The 17,535-nt window shown below is 44.0% G+C and overlaps 1 protein-coding gene across 2 annotated transcripts; it reads left to right on the top strand.

Moving 5' to 3' along the window:
• Positions 1-10,665: 10,665 nt before the first annotated feature.
• LOC124660506 (mitogen-activated protein kinase 8-like) lies at positions 10,666-16,395 on the top strand. Of its 2 annotated transcripts, none has more exons than XM_047198325.1 (10): positions 10,666-10,780; positions 12,197-12,605; positions 13,140-13,267; positions 13,382-13,441; positions 14,093-14,242; positions 14,325-14,480; positions 14,568-14,779; positions 14,895-14,996; positions 15,291-15,367; positions 15,456-16,395. In XM_047198325.1, exons 1-10 carry the CDS (start codon positions 10,745-10,747, stop codon positions 15,875-15,877), a joined length of 1,752 nt encoding a protein of 583 aa, XP_047054281.1. In that variant the 5' UTR covers positions 10,666-10,744; the 3' UTR covers positions 15,878-16,395. The 2 variants fall into 2 exon arrangements, with proteins under 2 accessions (XP_047054281.1, XP_047054282.1); XM_047198326.1 differs by lacking the exon at positions 10,666-10,780 and adding an exon at positions 11,674-11,834.
• The last annotated feature ends 1,140 nt before the right edge of the window (positions 16,396-17,535 follow it).

Here is a 17,535-nt window from a genome sequence, read left to right on the forward strand (position 1 = left end):
GCCGACCGCTGCCTTTTTAAGAGAAGAATTTTCGTTTTCAGTGCGAATGGATCCCTGGGCGTCCCAGCACTCCTCCTGTTGCCGTTGCCTGCTGTCCATACACGGTCTGCTATGGATAGGCTCGCCGACGTGGATCCCATGCTAATTGCTACGACGATATCTGCATGCTGCTACTCAGACTTCTCTGTCGCCGTCGTTTCGCCTTTTCTTTTCTTCACTGGGGCGAGCCGCTGTCGAAATCGCCGTGCCTGTCCGTTACTCCAATTGTATATTTATTATTACGGGTTTTGACTGACGTTGATCTCCGGTCTTAGGGTTTGGGTACTAGGCTACTAGCTAGTGTGTTCCTACTGCTGTACGTCTACCAGACACTGTCAATTCTCGGGTTAGTTTCCATTTTTTGTATAGGGTACGTCAGAGAATCTCTAGATTGTTTACGAGTATCCGGCTGAACCAATGAGCTACGGCCTACGGAGTGGATACACTACTTGCCCACTTTGCCGGACGCGACGAGTCACAAGACTCACCAGTCACCATGACAATCAATCACGGCACCCAATTCTCAACAATGGTAAGGAAATCGGTAATCATTAACTGCTCGGTCGGCTTGCGAGTAGCGATTAATCGGAATTCGGACGATTAACTGATTTAATCGGTCGGCTATTAATCGGTGTCACCTACAAAAATTAGCACGTAAAAAAAATTTATATAAGAAAAATAATAGTACATGAGCCTTTATATGTCTAGCCCTACTTCTCTAGAGCCTAAAGTCCCAGAAAAACATCTATGATTCTCCTCCGTGACCTAATCTTCAAGGTCACGATTGAATCAGGATCCACTAGTCGAAGCCGCATTTCTTCCTTCCACTTCTTATCCTCTCACCTCTGAAGTTTATCTTCTCCCACCACCTACCTAGCTAGGGTACGACCCCTCTTACACCTCAACCACCTAACCTATCGAAGGCGCCCTTGAGCTCCTGCATGAGCTACTCAAGGTGGTCGAGCTCCTGTATCTAGGCAAGCGAGAGTAAGCCGGTGCCGGGAGGGCAAGGAACTAGTTGGCGATAGCGGAATTCGAGCTGTTGGAGGCTGCAATCAAGCAGGAGCTTTGCAAAACCTACTTTATTGGGGAGGGGTAGCGCCTGTACTTGCTATATGCATTGAAAAGTTTATAGTTTTATTGACCAAGTGAAGTAGTTAATCGGGAACATACCTAGTAATTGGACTTTCGGTACGATTAATCGGGCTAAAGGATTAACACAAGAGATTAATGGTAATCGACACGGTCAGGCCCCTAGTAGCGATTAATCGGCCTAGTAATCGCTGAATCGGCCTAGTTTTTGAACAGTGATTCTCAATCAGTAACAACTCTAGATTGTCTATATGTATACAAATATTTCCCGACATACAAGCACTGTGTCTGTGGGGCTCCTGCAATTATACAAACAGTAATTGTTCCTTTCTGCTTTAAAGGCGGTGACAAAGACTCCACGAATCAATCCATTTCTAATGGCGGGAAAGTGACCGTTGCATTGTATTAAGTCTTTCCCATTGGATCTTGTATAACTGGGGAAGTGGGCGTCCATCTTGGGTCCATCCTGAGGTCCTACAGCAGTAGACCGTAAGCTGTAGGCACGGTTGTGAGGCTCGATCTACAGTAGTTCTAGCAAAAGAGTGCTCGAGTATGTAAACTAAGGGCATCTCCAGCGACGCGACGTGAGCGTCCGTTTGCGTTCGCGCGGACCGGAAATGCGTCTGGCACCACCTCCAGCGGAGCGACGCAAAGTGACCGGGTCGTACGCGGAGACCTGGTCCAAATATGCGTCAGGTTTGCATCTCCGTGGACGCTCCGCGGTCGCGCCTAGCGTCCGCTCGCTTCCCCACGGGTCCTCATGGCTGCGACCTAGGTTCGATCGGCCTCGAATTCACAATGCGCGCCGGTGTGGCAACCGCGCCGATCAACCGCCGCAATGGAGCGCCGAACCGCCCCGGAAGAGCAACCACCGGCCTCTTCGTTATACGCGCCGCCGTTAATCCCCGCACATTATAACCCCCGCGTCTACGGTAATTCAAGTTCAACTGCCTCCTCCTTCTTCCTCTTGTTCTTCTTCTCCAACAACGGCACTCCATGAGCGACTACACGCTGCCGTCCCACTTGGAGAGTGAGGGCAAGTCGCCTGGATTTCTGCATTGGTGGGAATCCCCTGCGACGCCAAGCGATCCGGGCTCCACGCCCAGCGTCCCTGCCTCCACGCCGAGTGAGGAGGAGGCGGACGGAGGCGGCAATGGCAGCGAAGGCCAGGAGGAGGACGGAGGCGGCGGCCGCCGGCCGACGCGCGAGGACGAGGAGGAGGGCCAGGAGGAGGAGGAGGAGGACTCCGACACCAAGTTCGCCCGGTTGGAGGCGCAGGAGGCGGCGGACGACAAGGCGGCGGCAAGGAAGAAGTCCAGGGCCCGGGCAAGGGCGCTGGCGCGGGCGGCACGTCGTCGTCCGTTCACCGACGACGACGACGAAGACGCCATTTCTTCCAGTTTCAACTCCTCGACGGGCGCATCGTCCTCCAGTTCCGACGAGGAGGTGACAAGTAAGAGGCGCATGAGTTTCGACGACGAGGCAGGCCCTTCTAACAAGAAGGCCAAAAATTAGTTTTAGTTTATATGTTTTTAAATTTGTTCTTCTTTATATGTTAAATATGTTTGAATCTAACGACTGAAGTATCCGGTTAATTGTTTAGGCTATAATCTATTTGATTGGAGCAACATGGACATCATTGAGTACTGCTTTTTCGCGTTTAAACTTACTCATTCAACAAAAATGAAAAGAAGTAGCACCAAAAAATACACTTGCATGTCCAAAATGCGTCGGACCGCTGGAGGTAGTCTCCGACGCAAATGGACATTTCGCTCCTAGCGGTCATTTTGGTGTCCGCCAGACTACGCAAACGGATAATTTGGACGTCCGAAATGCGTTGCGCCGTTGAAGATGTCCTAAACGCTGTATGACTGCAAGCCTCAGCTGCGATGCGTACAAAGGGGATCCTAAGTGCTGCTACAGAATCATATGTATTAATCACGTATATGGATGGTACCGCACTGCTTCCCCACACGCGCCCTGTTGCTCTATGTTATGGTTTTATCAGCGAATGTGATCATCAAGTGGATAGTGCCACGCATCTCGGCCACCATGAGCTCGCGCATGCTGCATGCGAAGGGTACGTTGATTGATTATTCTGCGTTAAGGTGATAATCGTGTGAAGTCTATTGCAGATGTTAAACCCCTCTTGTCAGGTCTGTTGGGTTGAGCATGAGAGTCAGTGTGAACTCTCATAGCTTGGCAAGTGAAAGTTCTTCCTAGTGTGTTTACCACACCGTCAGGTGCACACACAAAACACATGAACCTCCCCCGCTACAGTAGGAACGAGCGTATTTGTGAACCAAGCTAGGAGATCCACCTTGCTCGCCGTCGGAACGTCGCGGCCGCTCCGGTGGCAGGAGAGTGGGGAATCGTCGATCCACGGCATGTATATAGTGTAGGTTTCTCCATGTGGCCTGCCGGCGGTGCGGAGGAGGAGGTGGTGCGGTCGGCCCGATGTTTTGTGGAGAAGCTCACCCTCTCAGGAGCTCTGCGGTCAACTCTTCTTCTTCCCCGAGCTCTAGGGTTTTCGGATCTGTCAAGCTCGTCTTCCCCTCTCCGGCACTAGCGTGGCGGTCGGGCCGGATCGTGATGAAGCAGAAGAAGGAGCTGATATGGAGCCTTGCGATGGAGATGATGGCCTATGGTGTAGGTTCTTAGGATCCGACGACCGGCGACTTCCCGTCCGCGAAGGGGTTGCATCTCAGTACCAAGCCATCGAGGGATGCAGTGGCGGCGGCGCGCCATCGGCGGCATCAGGGTCGTCTTTAACATCAGGGTCTGGAGAAGTTGTTTGTAATTTTATTTTCTTGATGGACCTGACTGTAAGTCCGAGGCTTTAACATATCACGTGCTTTTTCCCTGCAAAAAAAACACATGAAGACGTTGGGCTTATATTGTCAGGGAGCTCGGAATCCAAATGTGTGACGAAGCTTGGTCCGTTGGGCGTTTGCATCGCTAGATATTGAGAAAAGAGGAGGTAAGTTCAGAAAACCACTTTTAAATTTGGCGTGTACCGAGAAGAACCACTTTATATGTGCTCCTGGTATCCGAGAAAAACATTTCAAAATATCAAAAAAATGTAAACAACAATTTAGCGCGTAATGTCGATATTATATGTATGCACGCCAAGTTTTGCGAAAAAATAATATGTTTTGTGTGCAGTATAAAAATGATAAAGAAATTTTTCTCGAAAAGATTTTTTAAGCACCAATTTTTGTCTTCTTTTGCACACAACACAAAAAAAATCGGTTTTCCTCGAAACAACTTTATAAGCACATATAATGTCGAAATGTACATGTAAATTTTTGGTTCAGATTTTTTAACATTTTTAACTAAGTTTAAAAGTTATTTCAAAAAACGGGATCATATGCTTCCGGGTGCAAAAACGCCTCGTCCAGGTAAGTTCACTATATCTGGAAGAGAGATCTGCAACATAGATACAATACTTAATGTAGGATCTTCTAAAATTTTCAAAGTTGACTATATGAAAATCAAAATAAGTGAACTGACACGATTAAAACTTTACTAACCAATCAGCATCACTCCGGTTTCTCCACTCCACTTGCGATCACTGTAGGTGTAGCACGAAAAGGGAGGCCACAATGATTTTGAAACTAGGATGGGCCAACTACTCCAACGGATCAACATGGCCTAACATGAGCGGCAGAGGCATGTATGGGACCCCTTGGGCTCACTACATCTTAAATTATCATATGGAAATTATTGGGAGTTCCTTTAAGTACATCAGGCTAAGATCTCTTTGAGCAACTGCATTATTGAAAGGAAGATTCCACCGGTTCCTACAACTAATATATTGCATACAAAATGCATAAGGTCCCTATAGAGGTGATCCAACGTTTGGAGCTGACTTTGAGTCAATAGCGTGATCGATCACGGATCACATATATTAGTATTTAAATAAAGTACTCGCAGACAAACATGCTATTTAATTTTACATAATGATAATGTTCATGTTATTTGTTGGTATTAAATTTTTTTGTAAATTGTTGGTGTTTAATGTTGGTTCGGCTGAGATACAACCCATGATTGGATGGTTAGGAGGGCAGTGACACCCAAACTTACCAGAGTAAAAATTCCAGATTTGAGACTTTGGTGTCACATAAGAGCAAGTACAATAATGCTTAGTCAGCAGGCTACAAAAATTTAAATATAATACTTATGCTTAGTTGGAGGGGAGAGAAGAAGAGAGATAATGTAAATGGGCTCTCGTGCAAAAAAATCAGCTCTAGCATGTGCTTCTAGGCATATTGTGAGACTAAAAGTATTGCATTTTAGAATCAACTATTGTATATGCTAGCTATATGTTGGCTATATATGACATGCCATCTTGCTTATAGCTAGCAATTCGCTATACTATTGAACTTGCTCTAAAGGTGGAATATTCTTCAGGCGATATTTCTGTCGACTGCGAGACACATGTGTTGACTTCATCAATTTGAAGACCCGACGGATCCGTTTCTTATGACTTCATAGGGATGAGTGTATATGCATATATTTAAGCGTCTACTAATTGTACTATGTTTTAAAGAAAAAAATGTTGATCCGGCTTGCACGTGCTTTCCTGAACATTGCATGGATTATTACGAGAAGATTGACGCCTATATATTGTGCTTTAACCCAATCAATCTATTTCAAGGTGGTTCACAGTATAGAAACCGGCTTTCGTTCAATCCTCACGGGTGATGCTCGCACAACAGTACACTGCACGTGAGTACAAAAATTGTACCTTTGAGTCAGCCATTCCGACATGACAAACCAGAATATAGATACCGCCGTGCCGATCCTGTCACCTGCAAATATCTCCCGTGACCTATCTTCTAGGAAACCATAGCTAGCTCTAGCTGGCTGGTTAACATTTTGGTCCAAGAGACTGGCAGCAAAAGGAATTCCACACATCAACACAATTACTCACGTCAAATCAAATCAAATCAAGAGCTTTAGTATAGAGCCAACGACATCCAAACAGTTTACCATTCTTCCCGGCTATAAGCGTAGAACCGGCCAAGTCAGCCTTCTCCGAGACTCTACCTGCGCTGCACCGAGGCACAACGCTGTCCTTCCCGACTCCGGTCGTCGCAGTCGAACCGAAGAGCAACGAGCTAGCAGACGCCGAAGTGGAACCTGGAACAGCTAAAACGACCGCGGCAGCTAGCTAGCGCGGATGGGCTCTCGTCCGTCTTCTTCCCCCAATATGCGCAAGTGGCCGCGCCCCCGTCCAAAGTTCCAAGCCGCCGTCGTCCTCGGCGGGCTTCGCTGTATCTAGCTAGCCGGCGACATCGCGCGGCTCTCGTCGGTCTCGCCGCACGGCGCGCCGGAGAGGGTCGCCGTCCCGCTTGGCGTCGCCCGCGGATCAACGGCGAGCGCAACGCAACGTTTTAGAAAAGGAGCACGACAGGATGGGGACGCCGTCAGTCATCAGTCGAGCTGCTCGATCGTAGCACGAACCGACGGTGAAGGCGCGGCGGGGGCAGGGCAGCAGATGGGGACGTCGGCTTTCCAGTAAAAGCGACAGCTCGTCCGCCCGGCTTGTCCGGTTCCTGGCTGCGCATGTGACATGTACGGGGAGCGGAGCTCGATCGATCGGGGTTCGGGGAAGCAGGTGATCAACCTCAACCGGATGGATGCCAGTCTCCAGGCCCCAGCTAGTTGATGAGAACAGGTAGTGTGAGCTGGTGGCCGACTTTCTTCACGAAATCCGGCATGCATTGCACGGTCTTTGTGCAAAATCAAAAGCCAACTGGTAAAAATAATATCCCAACGGGATCTTGATCAAGAAGAATGCAGGTGACGACACCTCTGTTAGAGTGGAAACACGTTTGCAACGCAAGAACAAGCTAACTACGGTTCTGAAGTTCGAGGCCATTTTCCACTTGTTGAGTGCAACGATAGGTGTCGAGCTAACGTGCAGCCATGCTATTTGTTATGAGTTAACACTCGTGACTTGTGTTAGATCCGGGAGCGGCCGCGTGGTTACTTTCGTACGTGGATAAAACCGCACGTTAATTAGCCGTGTGCAAATATATTACAACGACTAGCACTCACTAAATAAAATACTGGTTGCTTAAAGACAGAGACAAGACCCATATGACACCGACTCAAGATGAACAACACAGCTAAATCTTCAAGAACTATAAAAAACAAATCAGCAATTTCCTAGCCTGGACTTAATTAGCCTTACTTTAGTCGAAAATATAAACATTTCTGTCAAACTTTGACGAATTCTTTGGGTTCAATTAATTATATGGTCAATTCTTTCAAGAAGCAAGTCCCACCAACATATATAGACAAGTTTGCACGCAACGATGACGTCGAATTAAATTTGTGAATGTGATGCATGCTGCTGCACGTCATACATCTGTATACACGGGTTGAGGTGCAAAAACAAACTTTGGTCGTCGACCTACATCTGGTTAGCCACGTACACACTATTGATACCACGTGCCTTTTCTTTTCTTAACCGAAGTACTGCGAAACACGAAAAATTGGCATGCATGCAAGTGAAAAAAAGATGATGCAAAACATATATAAAGTACATGAATAGTAATTTCGGTAGAATTTGTGAAACTATTTTTGATCCTACAATAATGAGTTTGGAAAATAGGCCGCAAAGGACATTGAAATTCATGCATAATGGGGATTATGAGAAGACAATCCAGAGAAATCTAGTGCAACCATTCTTTTGGTCCAAAGGGCATGCATATGAAGAATTAATAAGAGCCAATACCGTATAAAAAAATTATGTGTAATATTGCAGTTCATCGAGGGTCTGGATGATCTTATATTTTAACAATATTTTGTATTGTTGTCATTACACATTCAATAATTTGAACTATGTTAAGAGCATAGTTGGACTGTAGGAAAAGGCTACAAGACACATGGCTTCTATGTTGCGAAATATGTTAGAGCGGTACAAAACAATCCCTCATAAATTCTTTGACAGAGAGGTTTAGGTGACCCATAGAAAGAATAGAGGGATTTCGAGAACAAAGGTCATTTATTTACCAATCCTAAAACCCAAACACCTTTCATAAGTATTTTTCCTTGAAGTTTATTGTGCCAGTAGATGTCCTAATTATCCTTTCAAATTATACGACTTCTATGTGTTTAGAGAGTAGAGCTGTGTAAATGTGTTGTTGTCAACTATGCCGTACAATAGTACATGATACTAATGCAACAAATAAACATGTATTGAAAAATATAAGACATCTATTTGCTTTGAGAGTACATTGTGTAAATGTGTTGTTGTCGTACAACAATACATGATAATAATACCACGAATTTACATGCCTTGAAAATAAATGAAAAGGCTTGTTGATTTATACTCTAAGCTAAAAGATAACTTTCAATGATCCAATAAAACAAGCTCTAGCGCGTGTGAGTATTTGCACAATTAGATGGAAATGCAAGTTTATCCACGCAGCTACACAGGAAAGAGATAAATTCAAACAAAAGAAACCACTAGAACTTGAATGTAGCTATCGTATGGGGGCAATAATTCTTTAAATGATTGGTTCTTCATTATGGAAGAACATTAAATTCTTAATTATTCATAGTCAACTAGAAAAAGACCACTCGAAAAGGCTTGATATGTCTAGCCCATATGTCTATCGCCATGAGATAGGAAGCACTAAAAAAATTGAATGATGTTGCTATTCAAGAGAGACAATAATCCTTTGAATGATTTGTCCTCATGATTGACTAGTGTTAAATTCCGCGTTATCCGTGGTCGGACATAAAAGAGCCGATAGATATTGCCACGCAGACTTTAAGAGGTAAAATAATTGTACCCGTGTGGGTGTGGATGACTGTAACTTGTGTTGATGCCTGAGAATAGCATGAATGCAAGTTAAGTTGGTAAATGCCCGTTTGCAAATGATAGTTAATTATATGAGGGTGAAGAAACAAAGCTAGTCTCCCTGGCCCAAATTAATCGGCGCAACCATATACTATGTTCAATACAAGTGTGCTCTTGAACTGCCCTAATTAAATTGATCTGGATTTCTTTTGACATCTAGATAAAGCTTCAATTCGAAAGCATTTTGTTAGGAAAATATGAGCTCATGATGGGCACGTATATGATTACAAGGAGGATCGTACGGGCGAGGCAATGTGAATTTTGGGAAATTAAAGAACGGAAACAAAATGATACCTACAGACACACGCTCATGATTCAACACCGCATGACACATTATTTGCCCTCACGTGGGCGAGCTCCGGGTAGAGAGACAGAGTAGAGGCCTTATCCAGTTATCCACACATATTTTCTTGAGACGGAAGAAATCCAGATCCACCAACCCGATAATTGCGATATCTTATCGTATCATCACGCACGAAACTTCCGACGCAAATCGCGTCCTTATATTTTTTTCACCTACTATATAGTACAGTAAACCAAAAGAGATTTCGCTAGCTGCGGAAAAAGCTGCTCAGTTGATTACAAAAATCACTGCTACTTGCGTTCCATGCACATGCCCATGTGGCCGGCCACAAAGGAACGTCGACGGCGAGATGAAAAGCTCTCACAACGCGAGGGGAAATGCGTGAAAATTCAGCTTTGCCGGGCTAGCGGTTCGTCGTGGTCGCACCGGCCAAACCAAACACCAATGTCGAGCGTCATCAAACCCAAACCAAAATGAAAAAGCACACCGAGGACCGAAGAAAAGTCCGGCGAAACGAGGGGACAACGATTTGATGCATATGGGAACCAGTGATCTCTATATTTAATTTTAAAAAAGTTGAAAACCATTATTTTAAGTTTTAAAAAAATCAGAGAAAAATTATGATGTAGCCAGTAATGTATCTCACAAACGTCCAAACTTTCAATTAATAATAATGTGTAGTTTGGGTTACATAAAAAGACAAAAGTGTAGATCTAAGCATAGAGTTATTTCTGTGTAGCTCATAATACACAACATTAAAAATTGAAATTTTACACTTTAGTGAGCCATATCATTAGCTGATTTTAAACCTGTAAATATAAATTGTTAAATTTTCTAACTTAACCAAGAGCACTTGTGCTTGAGAGCTAAAAATGACTTTTTTTTGGAAGGGGAGCGACCTGGATAGCACGCCACGCCGCCCGAACCAACCCAAAACCCTCTCACATGGGGATGGAGCTGAGCCACCCCGCACCACGGCGCGGCCGGTAAAATAAAGCTCGCCTTTTTAACGCCCGCTCATGGCGGCGAGAGGCCCAGGCCAGGCCAGGGCGGTGACCGAACCCGATCGCACGAGACGGAGCGGAGGGAGCTTCCTTGTTTTCCTTTCTCTTTTATCAACACCACCTTTGCCCCACCCGGCCACAACAACGAACCAACGCCACAACTCACACCAGCCAGAGTCAGACCCGCCCCATCACCCCGCCCCGCCCCGCGAGTTGCTCAGTCGCAGCGAGCCAGGAGGCCACAAGAGCGGGGCGAGCGTTCCGGTTGGGGTCGCAGCCACCCAGCGCTCCTTCCAATCGATCCATCGGGAGATCGGTTCATTCCGAGAAGAGAGATCTCTCTTCCTCACGTGCGGGCGTGCGGCGGCGGCGGCGAGCGCCTGGCGGCAAATGCGGGTGGACGACCGGTGAGGAGGCGGAGGAGCGATGCAGCCGGAGCAGCAGCAGCAGCAGCGGAGGAAGGTGGGTCTCTCGGTGGTGCGCGAGGGAGGTCTTTCTTGGTTGGTTGGTTGCGGGGTGGTTGGGTTTCGGTGATGGTGTGCTCGTGTGGGTTGTTGGCCGCGCGCGTTTGGAGATCGGCTGTTGGTCCGGCGGGTTCCAACCTCGGGGAGGGAGGATTTGGGCACCGGGAGCCGTGGGATTAGGGGAAGAACAAACTCTTTTTGTCAGGAGAATTCTGCGCGCATGGCCGTACGGATTTGTTCTCGCCATTGTTTTCCGCGACTTATCTTATCCTTCCGTGGATATAATTCCATGTAGTTGAGCCTAATCTGAGCGGATTTGAGCTTAGGCGTCGGCGCCCTGGTGTTCCATTTCTTTCGCCAAACATATTCGCTTCCACTCCTGTTTCTGGATCACAAGTTTATCTGAATTACCACAAGGTTCTCTCCGCTGGATGCTTTCCTTTCCCGATAATATCTGAAATCTTCTAGGCTCGGGCAACGTCTTCTTTTGTTCCTCTAAAGGAAATCATATTCTCCCCTGACTTTTCCATGTTAGTAGACTCATTGCCCCTTAAAGGTAATCAACACCAGAAAGAAAGCAAGAGAAAAAAGGATGATTCAGATGCAACTTAAGGGAGGCGCCACAGACGCAAAATGCCGTACTAGATTCGCTGAGTAGATATGTTTATCTCAAACACCCAATTCTGTGGCCTTCTTCAATTACCGTCCCTTTTCCTGCCAAAAAAATAATGGCCAATCATCTTAGTTGCGTTAGTGGATTAGGTTGCCAAGATATTCTATGCCCACTTGGACAGCTGACAGCATATCGATGTGGATGGTTTTGTGCCCAAGAACACATACTTAAAAAGACCCATTCTGCTGGGCTTATGTAAGCATTACTTCGCGGCTCGATAAGCCCTCTGTTGAGCTCATCGCTGGAGACCAAGGAGGTTTGCACAGCACGGACAGGGAGCTGTAGCTACGGTCTTTAAGCTTGGTCCAGGAGCTAACGCTGCCCAATTGTGCTTGATCCAGGAGATAACGGAGTCCAGTTAATCACGCTAGAATCCTCTGTGAGTTACTTGAATGCAGATTATGAGCCTGCTCTTTAAGGATAGATCTAGGAAGCCACCTTGTATACAAAGTTTGACTATTTTATTCAGGATTTGGATAATTTATTTGGAAACCACCCTAGATAAACTTCGTCTTTTTTTACCAAAATTGTTTCATTTAAAGCTTTCCGTGATAAGTATTTATCTTGTGCTTTTTTTTTGGAGAATATATTTATCTTGTGCTTTACTAAGTTATACTTGTAGGCAGGCTGGGCCATCTGACATTAAGCTTAATGCTTGAGGCAGATGTTGCTCTATAAATATGGCATTGTTTTCTTTTCATTGTGTCTGCGTTTATTAACTCGGTTTGTTGCACTTTTCAGGGTTCATCGGAGATGGACTTCTTCAGTGAATACGGTGATGCTAACCGGTACAAAATTCAGGAGGTCATTGGCAAAGGGAGTTACGGTGTCGTTTGTTCAGCTATTGACCAACATACTGGCGACAAGGTGGCAATAAAGAAAATACACAATATCTTTGAGCACTTATCTGATGCTGCCCGGATCCTCCGTGAGATCAAATTACTCCGGCTATTGAGACACCCTGATATAGTTGAGATTAGGCACATAATGTTACCTCCATCGAGGAGGGACTTCAAAGATATTTATGTTGTCTTTGAGCTCATGGATACAGACCTCCACCAAGTCATCAAGGCCAATGATGACTTAACCAAAGAGCACCATCAATTCTTTCTATATCAGATGCTTCGTGCACTGAAATACATTCATACTGGTATGCTGCTTCTCTTCTTTCAAATTGAAATCCGAGTTAGTACACAGTTCTTCATCGTCGTGTTATAGTCTTTCTCAAGTATCTATTCTAGGGATGGTTCTTTTTGTAATACACTATGCACACTACAGTATTGATGCTTTGTTGCGCTCCATTAGGAGCATACACAATTTCGAGTAGTGCATTCACACGTAAATCTCACTGAAGTTCTTAATGCTAACTCAATAATCAAGGCCACCATATTTAGGGGAAACTGTGCTTTGCCCTCCATTCATTATGCACTTGTGTTTGATAATTTGTCTTCAAATTCTGATATTTGGCATTTGATTGACCTTAAAAATATCCCCCACTTTTGTTTCATACCTTTTGTTGACAAATGCACTTACTTGCGTTTACCTTTGATGCCATCATGATTATTTTCTACTATCCATCATTGAGCCACTACTGCTATCAGCTTAAAAAACCCTCCATTTCCAATTTGAAGTGCATGCTCATTTACTATTGTCTATATTCTGACCGATATTTATGTGATTGCAGCTAATGTTTATCATCGTGATTTGAAGCCAAAGAATATATTAGCAAATGCTAATTGTAAACTCAAAATATGTGATTTTGGTCTAGCACGAGTGGCATTTAATGACACTCCTACGACTGTATTCTGGACGGTATGTGATTTTACTGCACTAGAGTTCACATACTTGTTATTTGCCAAATTTGATTTGTATTCAAGAATAGAGTTTTGTCACTAATTTTCATCTTATATTCATGATTTTCTGCAGGATTATGTTGCTACTAGGTGGTATAGGGCTCCTGAGCTTTGTGGGTCTTTCTTTACTAAGGTAATTAGTGTGCACATCTCTGTAGTTGTTTGTTAGGATACTGTGTGTGCTACTTTCCTTAGAAACATGTCTCATGCGATTCCTGAGCAGGCTATGTTTTTTAATATCGTGTATTATTATTTTTATTTTTATTATTTTTATTATTATTATGTACATAGCAATAAAGAAGAAGATAATCATTTGTCACAACTCACAGCCTGCACAAGGTTTAAAACCGTTACAAACAGGGGAATGATCCTTCCCTTGGCTACACGTTGTTAGATAGGATACCAGACCTATCCCGCTTTTTAGCATGAATAGCACCCCTAAGGGGTGGGTTCAACACCTTAAACTCCTGCCACTGAGCTAGCGCTCAGTTCTCAGCATGCACAGGCGCTACAAGCCTGTACAAGGTTTCACTATTGTGTTCCATGTGTGGTCTACAGCTTTGCTGTATGATGGATATCCTATTTTTATTTTCATGCATTGGCAAGTTTCTTTCTTGTATATGGCATGTGTCACCAGACTGAATTCAAGGTTCATACTACTACTAGATCCTAGATACTCAGTTGGTCTATGCTAATAAGATGACAAGAAATACCTTATCTCAGCTGCACTCTTTAAAAGTTTTATATGTTAGATTCAGGATGCTAAATCGCTTGTTCTCTGCAGTATTCACCAGCTATCGACATATGGAGCATTGGTTGCATTTTTGCGGAGATTTTAACTGGGAAACCTTTGTTTCCTGGTAAAAATGTAGTTCACCAGTTGGATTTAATGACTGATCTCTTGGGTACGCCGTCGCTGGATACTGTTTCCAGGGTATGCCTTTCCGTTCATGATTCATGATCCAAAGTACGTTATCCATAAATGTCAAGCATCATTAATCCCTTTGCAACTGCAGATTCGGAATGAGAAGGCTAGGAGGTACTTGAGTAGTATGAGAAAAAAACAGCCAGTATCTTTTTCTGAGAGGTTCCCTAAAGCAGATCCTGCTGCACTCAAACTTATGCAGCGGCTTTTATCATTTGACCCCAAGGATAGACCAACGGCGGAAGAGGTAAATGTTTCCACATAAAATTTGACTAAAACCTAGGTGTTAAAAACTTGGTCATTCTAATATTCTTTGTTCGATTATCATAATCAGGCTTTAGCTGATCCATATTTTAAAGGCCTTGGGAAGGTAGAGAGAGAACCATCCTGCCAGCCAATAACGAAATTGGAGTTTGAGTTTGAACGGAAAAAGGTTACCAAAGAGGACGTAAAGGAGCTTATATTCCGGGAGATATTGGAGTATCATCCTCAACTTCTCAAGGATTACATCAATGGAACTGAAAAACCGAACTTCCTATATCCAAGGTTGTTACCATAAGACTTCTTCTAATTTTTTACTCACTGCTATCCCACACCATTTTTGCATGCCAATTTTCATAACTGATCCAATTTTGGTTGTTGTGCCTATGTTATTATGAAGTGCTGTTGACAATTTCCGGAGGCAGTTTGCCAACTTGGAGGAAAATGGAGGGAAGGGAGGAGCAGTTGTTTCATCAGACAGGAAGCATGTTTCGCTCCCCAGGTAACAAGAACCTTGACGGTTTTTCTTTCCACTGCAAATATTTTACTAATAGTATATGCTGCCATGTTCTGCCTTTTCTGTTTTAAAAATAGATTCCGTTAGTTTTATTAAATGTAGCTATATTCGCGTAGTTCAAAGATTGTTCTTTGGTGATATATGGTACTACAGAATCGCTTTAGATGACAAAAAATGGTATGATAGTCAGGAATTTCAATACATATTTGATGATTTGGGGTGATAATAATGACATAGAGTGCCCAAATTTGTTGCTGACATTTACTTTGCAATTTGCAGGACTACTACAGTGCATTCTACGCCAATTCCTCCGAAAGACCAAAAGCCTTCCCAAGTTCCCCAAAGGATTCCAGCAGGTAATAGTTTCTTCCAAGTAGATGTCTAGTGTTTTATTCTTCGAGTGGTACCAATATGATATAACCTCTTTACTGCGAAATTTCGCAGGTAGACCAGGAAGAGTGGTTGGCCCGGTAATACCATATGAGAATTCAAGCGCTATGGATCCTTACAGTCAACGAAGGGTGGCGAGGAATCCAGTGCTTCCTGCAGCTGCGACCAATTTATCAGCATACGCCTACCACCGAAAGTCAGACAGTTCAGAGAGGGAGTTACAGCAGGAGCTTGAAAAAGACCGCATGCAGTACCAGCCTTTGCAGCGTTTCATGGATGCGAAGATGGTCTCTCCCGACTTGAGGTCTACCTCCTATTACATTCCAAAGGGTGCTCCGAAAGGTGATGTAGCAGAAAGGGCTGCGTTGCAGCCTAACATGATGCAGGGAATCGCCCCGTTTAACGGCATTGCCGCAGTCGGAGGTAGCTACAATAAGGTCGGTGCTGCCCAATATGGAGTCTCAAGGATGTACTAGTGCAGTGGCTATTTCCAAAATGCTTGCTTACCTCAAGTAATAATGTGGAAGAATCGAAATGCTTCCATAGTTGCCCCATGGGCCAAAGATTCAGACAGTGGATCGATGATCTCTGATCGAGGAGGAAGTTGATGTCTGCTAAAGAAAAGAAAAAACGAAGATTCTGCATGGACAACATCCTGCCTGTTGATCTGGCTGCCGAAGAATGGAATGACATGGGTTATTTGCTGCCAAGGGTGAGAAGATGATGGGTGTCTGTGTACTCTGAAAGAAAGGAAACATGGGAATAATGAAAATGGTGAACTTCTGTACATAAATAACTTGATTTTTCCTTAGTACCACTGCCAGAGACAGCCGTCAGTTTTGTTTTAGATTTGTGCATCGTGATCTTTTTCCTTGGTTTGAAGCAGTTATGCTTCTATAGGAATTCAGTGCTGTAATACTTAGTATCTTTAGATCTGTAACAGAATAATACAACCAAACTTTAGTAAGATCGAATGGTAGTGAACTGTTAGTTTTGTGGGCTGTTGGCTGAACCCCGTGTCTCTGCAGTAACTGCTAATCCCATTTATTTTCCAACATACAGATCATGCACTACTTTGACCATGATTTTCACTCATAACATGGCTAAAGAATTTGTAGTAATAGGATATATGGCATGAAGGTACTTTACAAGACAAACACAACCATGCTATTTTTTACATTCCCGATCTATATCTTTAGTGTATCAGTGGTCAAAGTGTTAAGACGTTGGATAAGACTTGAAAGGAGGGAGTATATGAGATACGGGCATGGTTTTTCAGTATTACCAGCAACGTGCTCTTAGAACTATGAATCCCTTGAGTGCTAGTGGTTTCTGAGTTGAGATTTTCTCGCTAAGAATTTTCACTTGTATTTGCCTGTTGTCGTGGTTGCAAGCGTTTGCCGTGAGATTAGGGCACAGGCTTTGTGGTTTATGGTTTATCTATGGCAGAGTGACTGACAGCAAAATTTCAGAGCAGATGCTTGATGTTCATGTACTATATGCTTGTTATGTGTGCTTTATTTGGTAAGACGTGAGAGCTGAGAGTGTATCCTTGCTGTATATGACTGATCTGTGGCATATTTATCCCAGATTACCAGAGTATATATGCTCAATGGCCTGCTTTTGGTGTATGTGCTTTCTTTGGCACGAAATTTGACACGAGTCCCTTTGTTCTTACGATTTTTTCTTCCTGGTTAGAGTTTTTATTCATATTTGATAGCAAATCCATGAGTATGTACAGATGAAACAGGACAAGACCCCGGAAAGCAAATTGTATGCATTTACCTCTCGGAGTTTTTCTTTTGTCAGGTTTGTTCTATACAGATGCTAGCAGGAAATCGACCTACTCCTTTCTTGAGTCCCGTGCGGTATAAGAACTAGTGTGGATTTCCCCAACAGACTGAAAGATAGTGCACCAAAAATGTAATGCAAACATATAAGGCTTTGTATTTAGCATGGAGACAGCTGATGCTGGTTGGTGGAAATAAACAATGGATGTGTAATTTTCATTATGTCTTAGTGTTTTGTCTGTTGCACATTTTGCACTATGAGTAATTGCTGAGTGTTGCTTATATAGGATAACAAGTCCATCAAAACTTCCGGCGAAGGGTTCCGGAGTACTTTGAGGATCTTG

Source organism: Lolium rigidum, chromosome 6 (genome assembly GCF_022539505.1).
Source record: "Lolium rigidum isolate FL_2022 chromosome 6, APGP_CSIRO_Lrig_0.1, whole genome shotgun sequence".
NCBI lineage: Eukaryota > Viridiplantae > Streptophyta > Magnoliopsida > Poales > Poaceae > Lolium > Lolium rigidum.

Bases quoted from the DNA above. Each gene is read 5' to 3' on its own strand.
- LOC124660506 (XM_047198325.1), top strand. From the start codon at position 10,745: ATGCAGCCGGAGCAGCAGCAGCAGCAGCGGAGGAAG. The intron at 12,606-13,139 runs GTATGCTGCTTC...ATGTGATTGCAG, and splicing joins ACTGAAATACATTCATACTG to CTAATGTTTATCATCGTGAT. The intron at 14,997-15,290 runs GTAACAAGAACC...TGCAATTTGCAG, and splicing joins AAGCATGTTTCGCTCCCCAG to GACTACTACAGTGCATTCTA.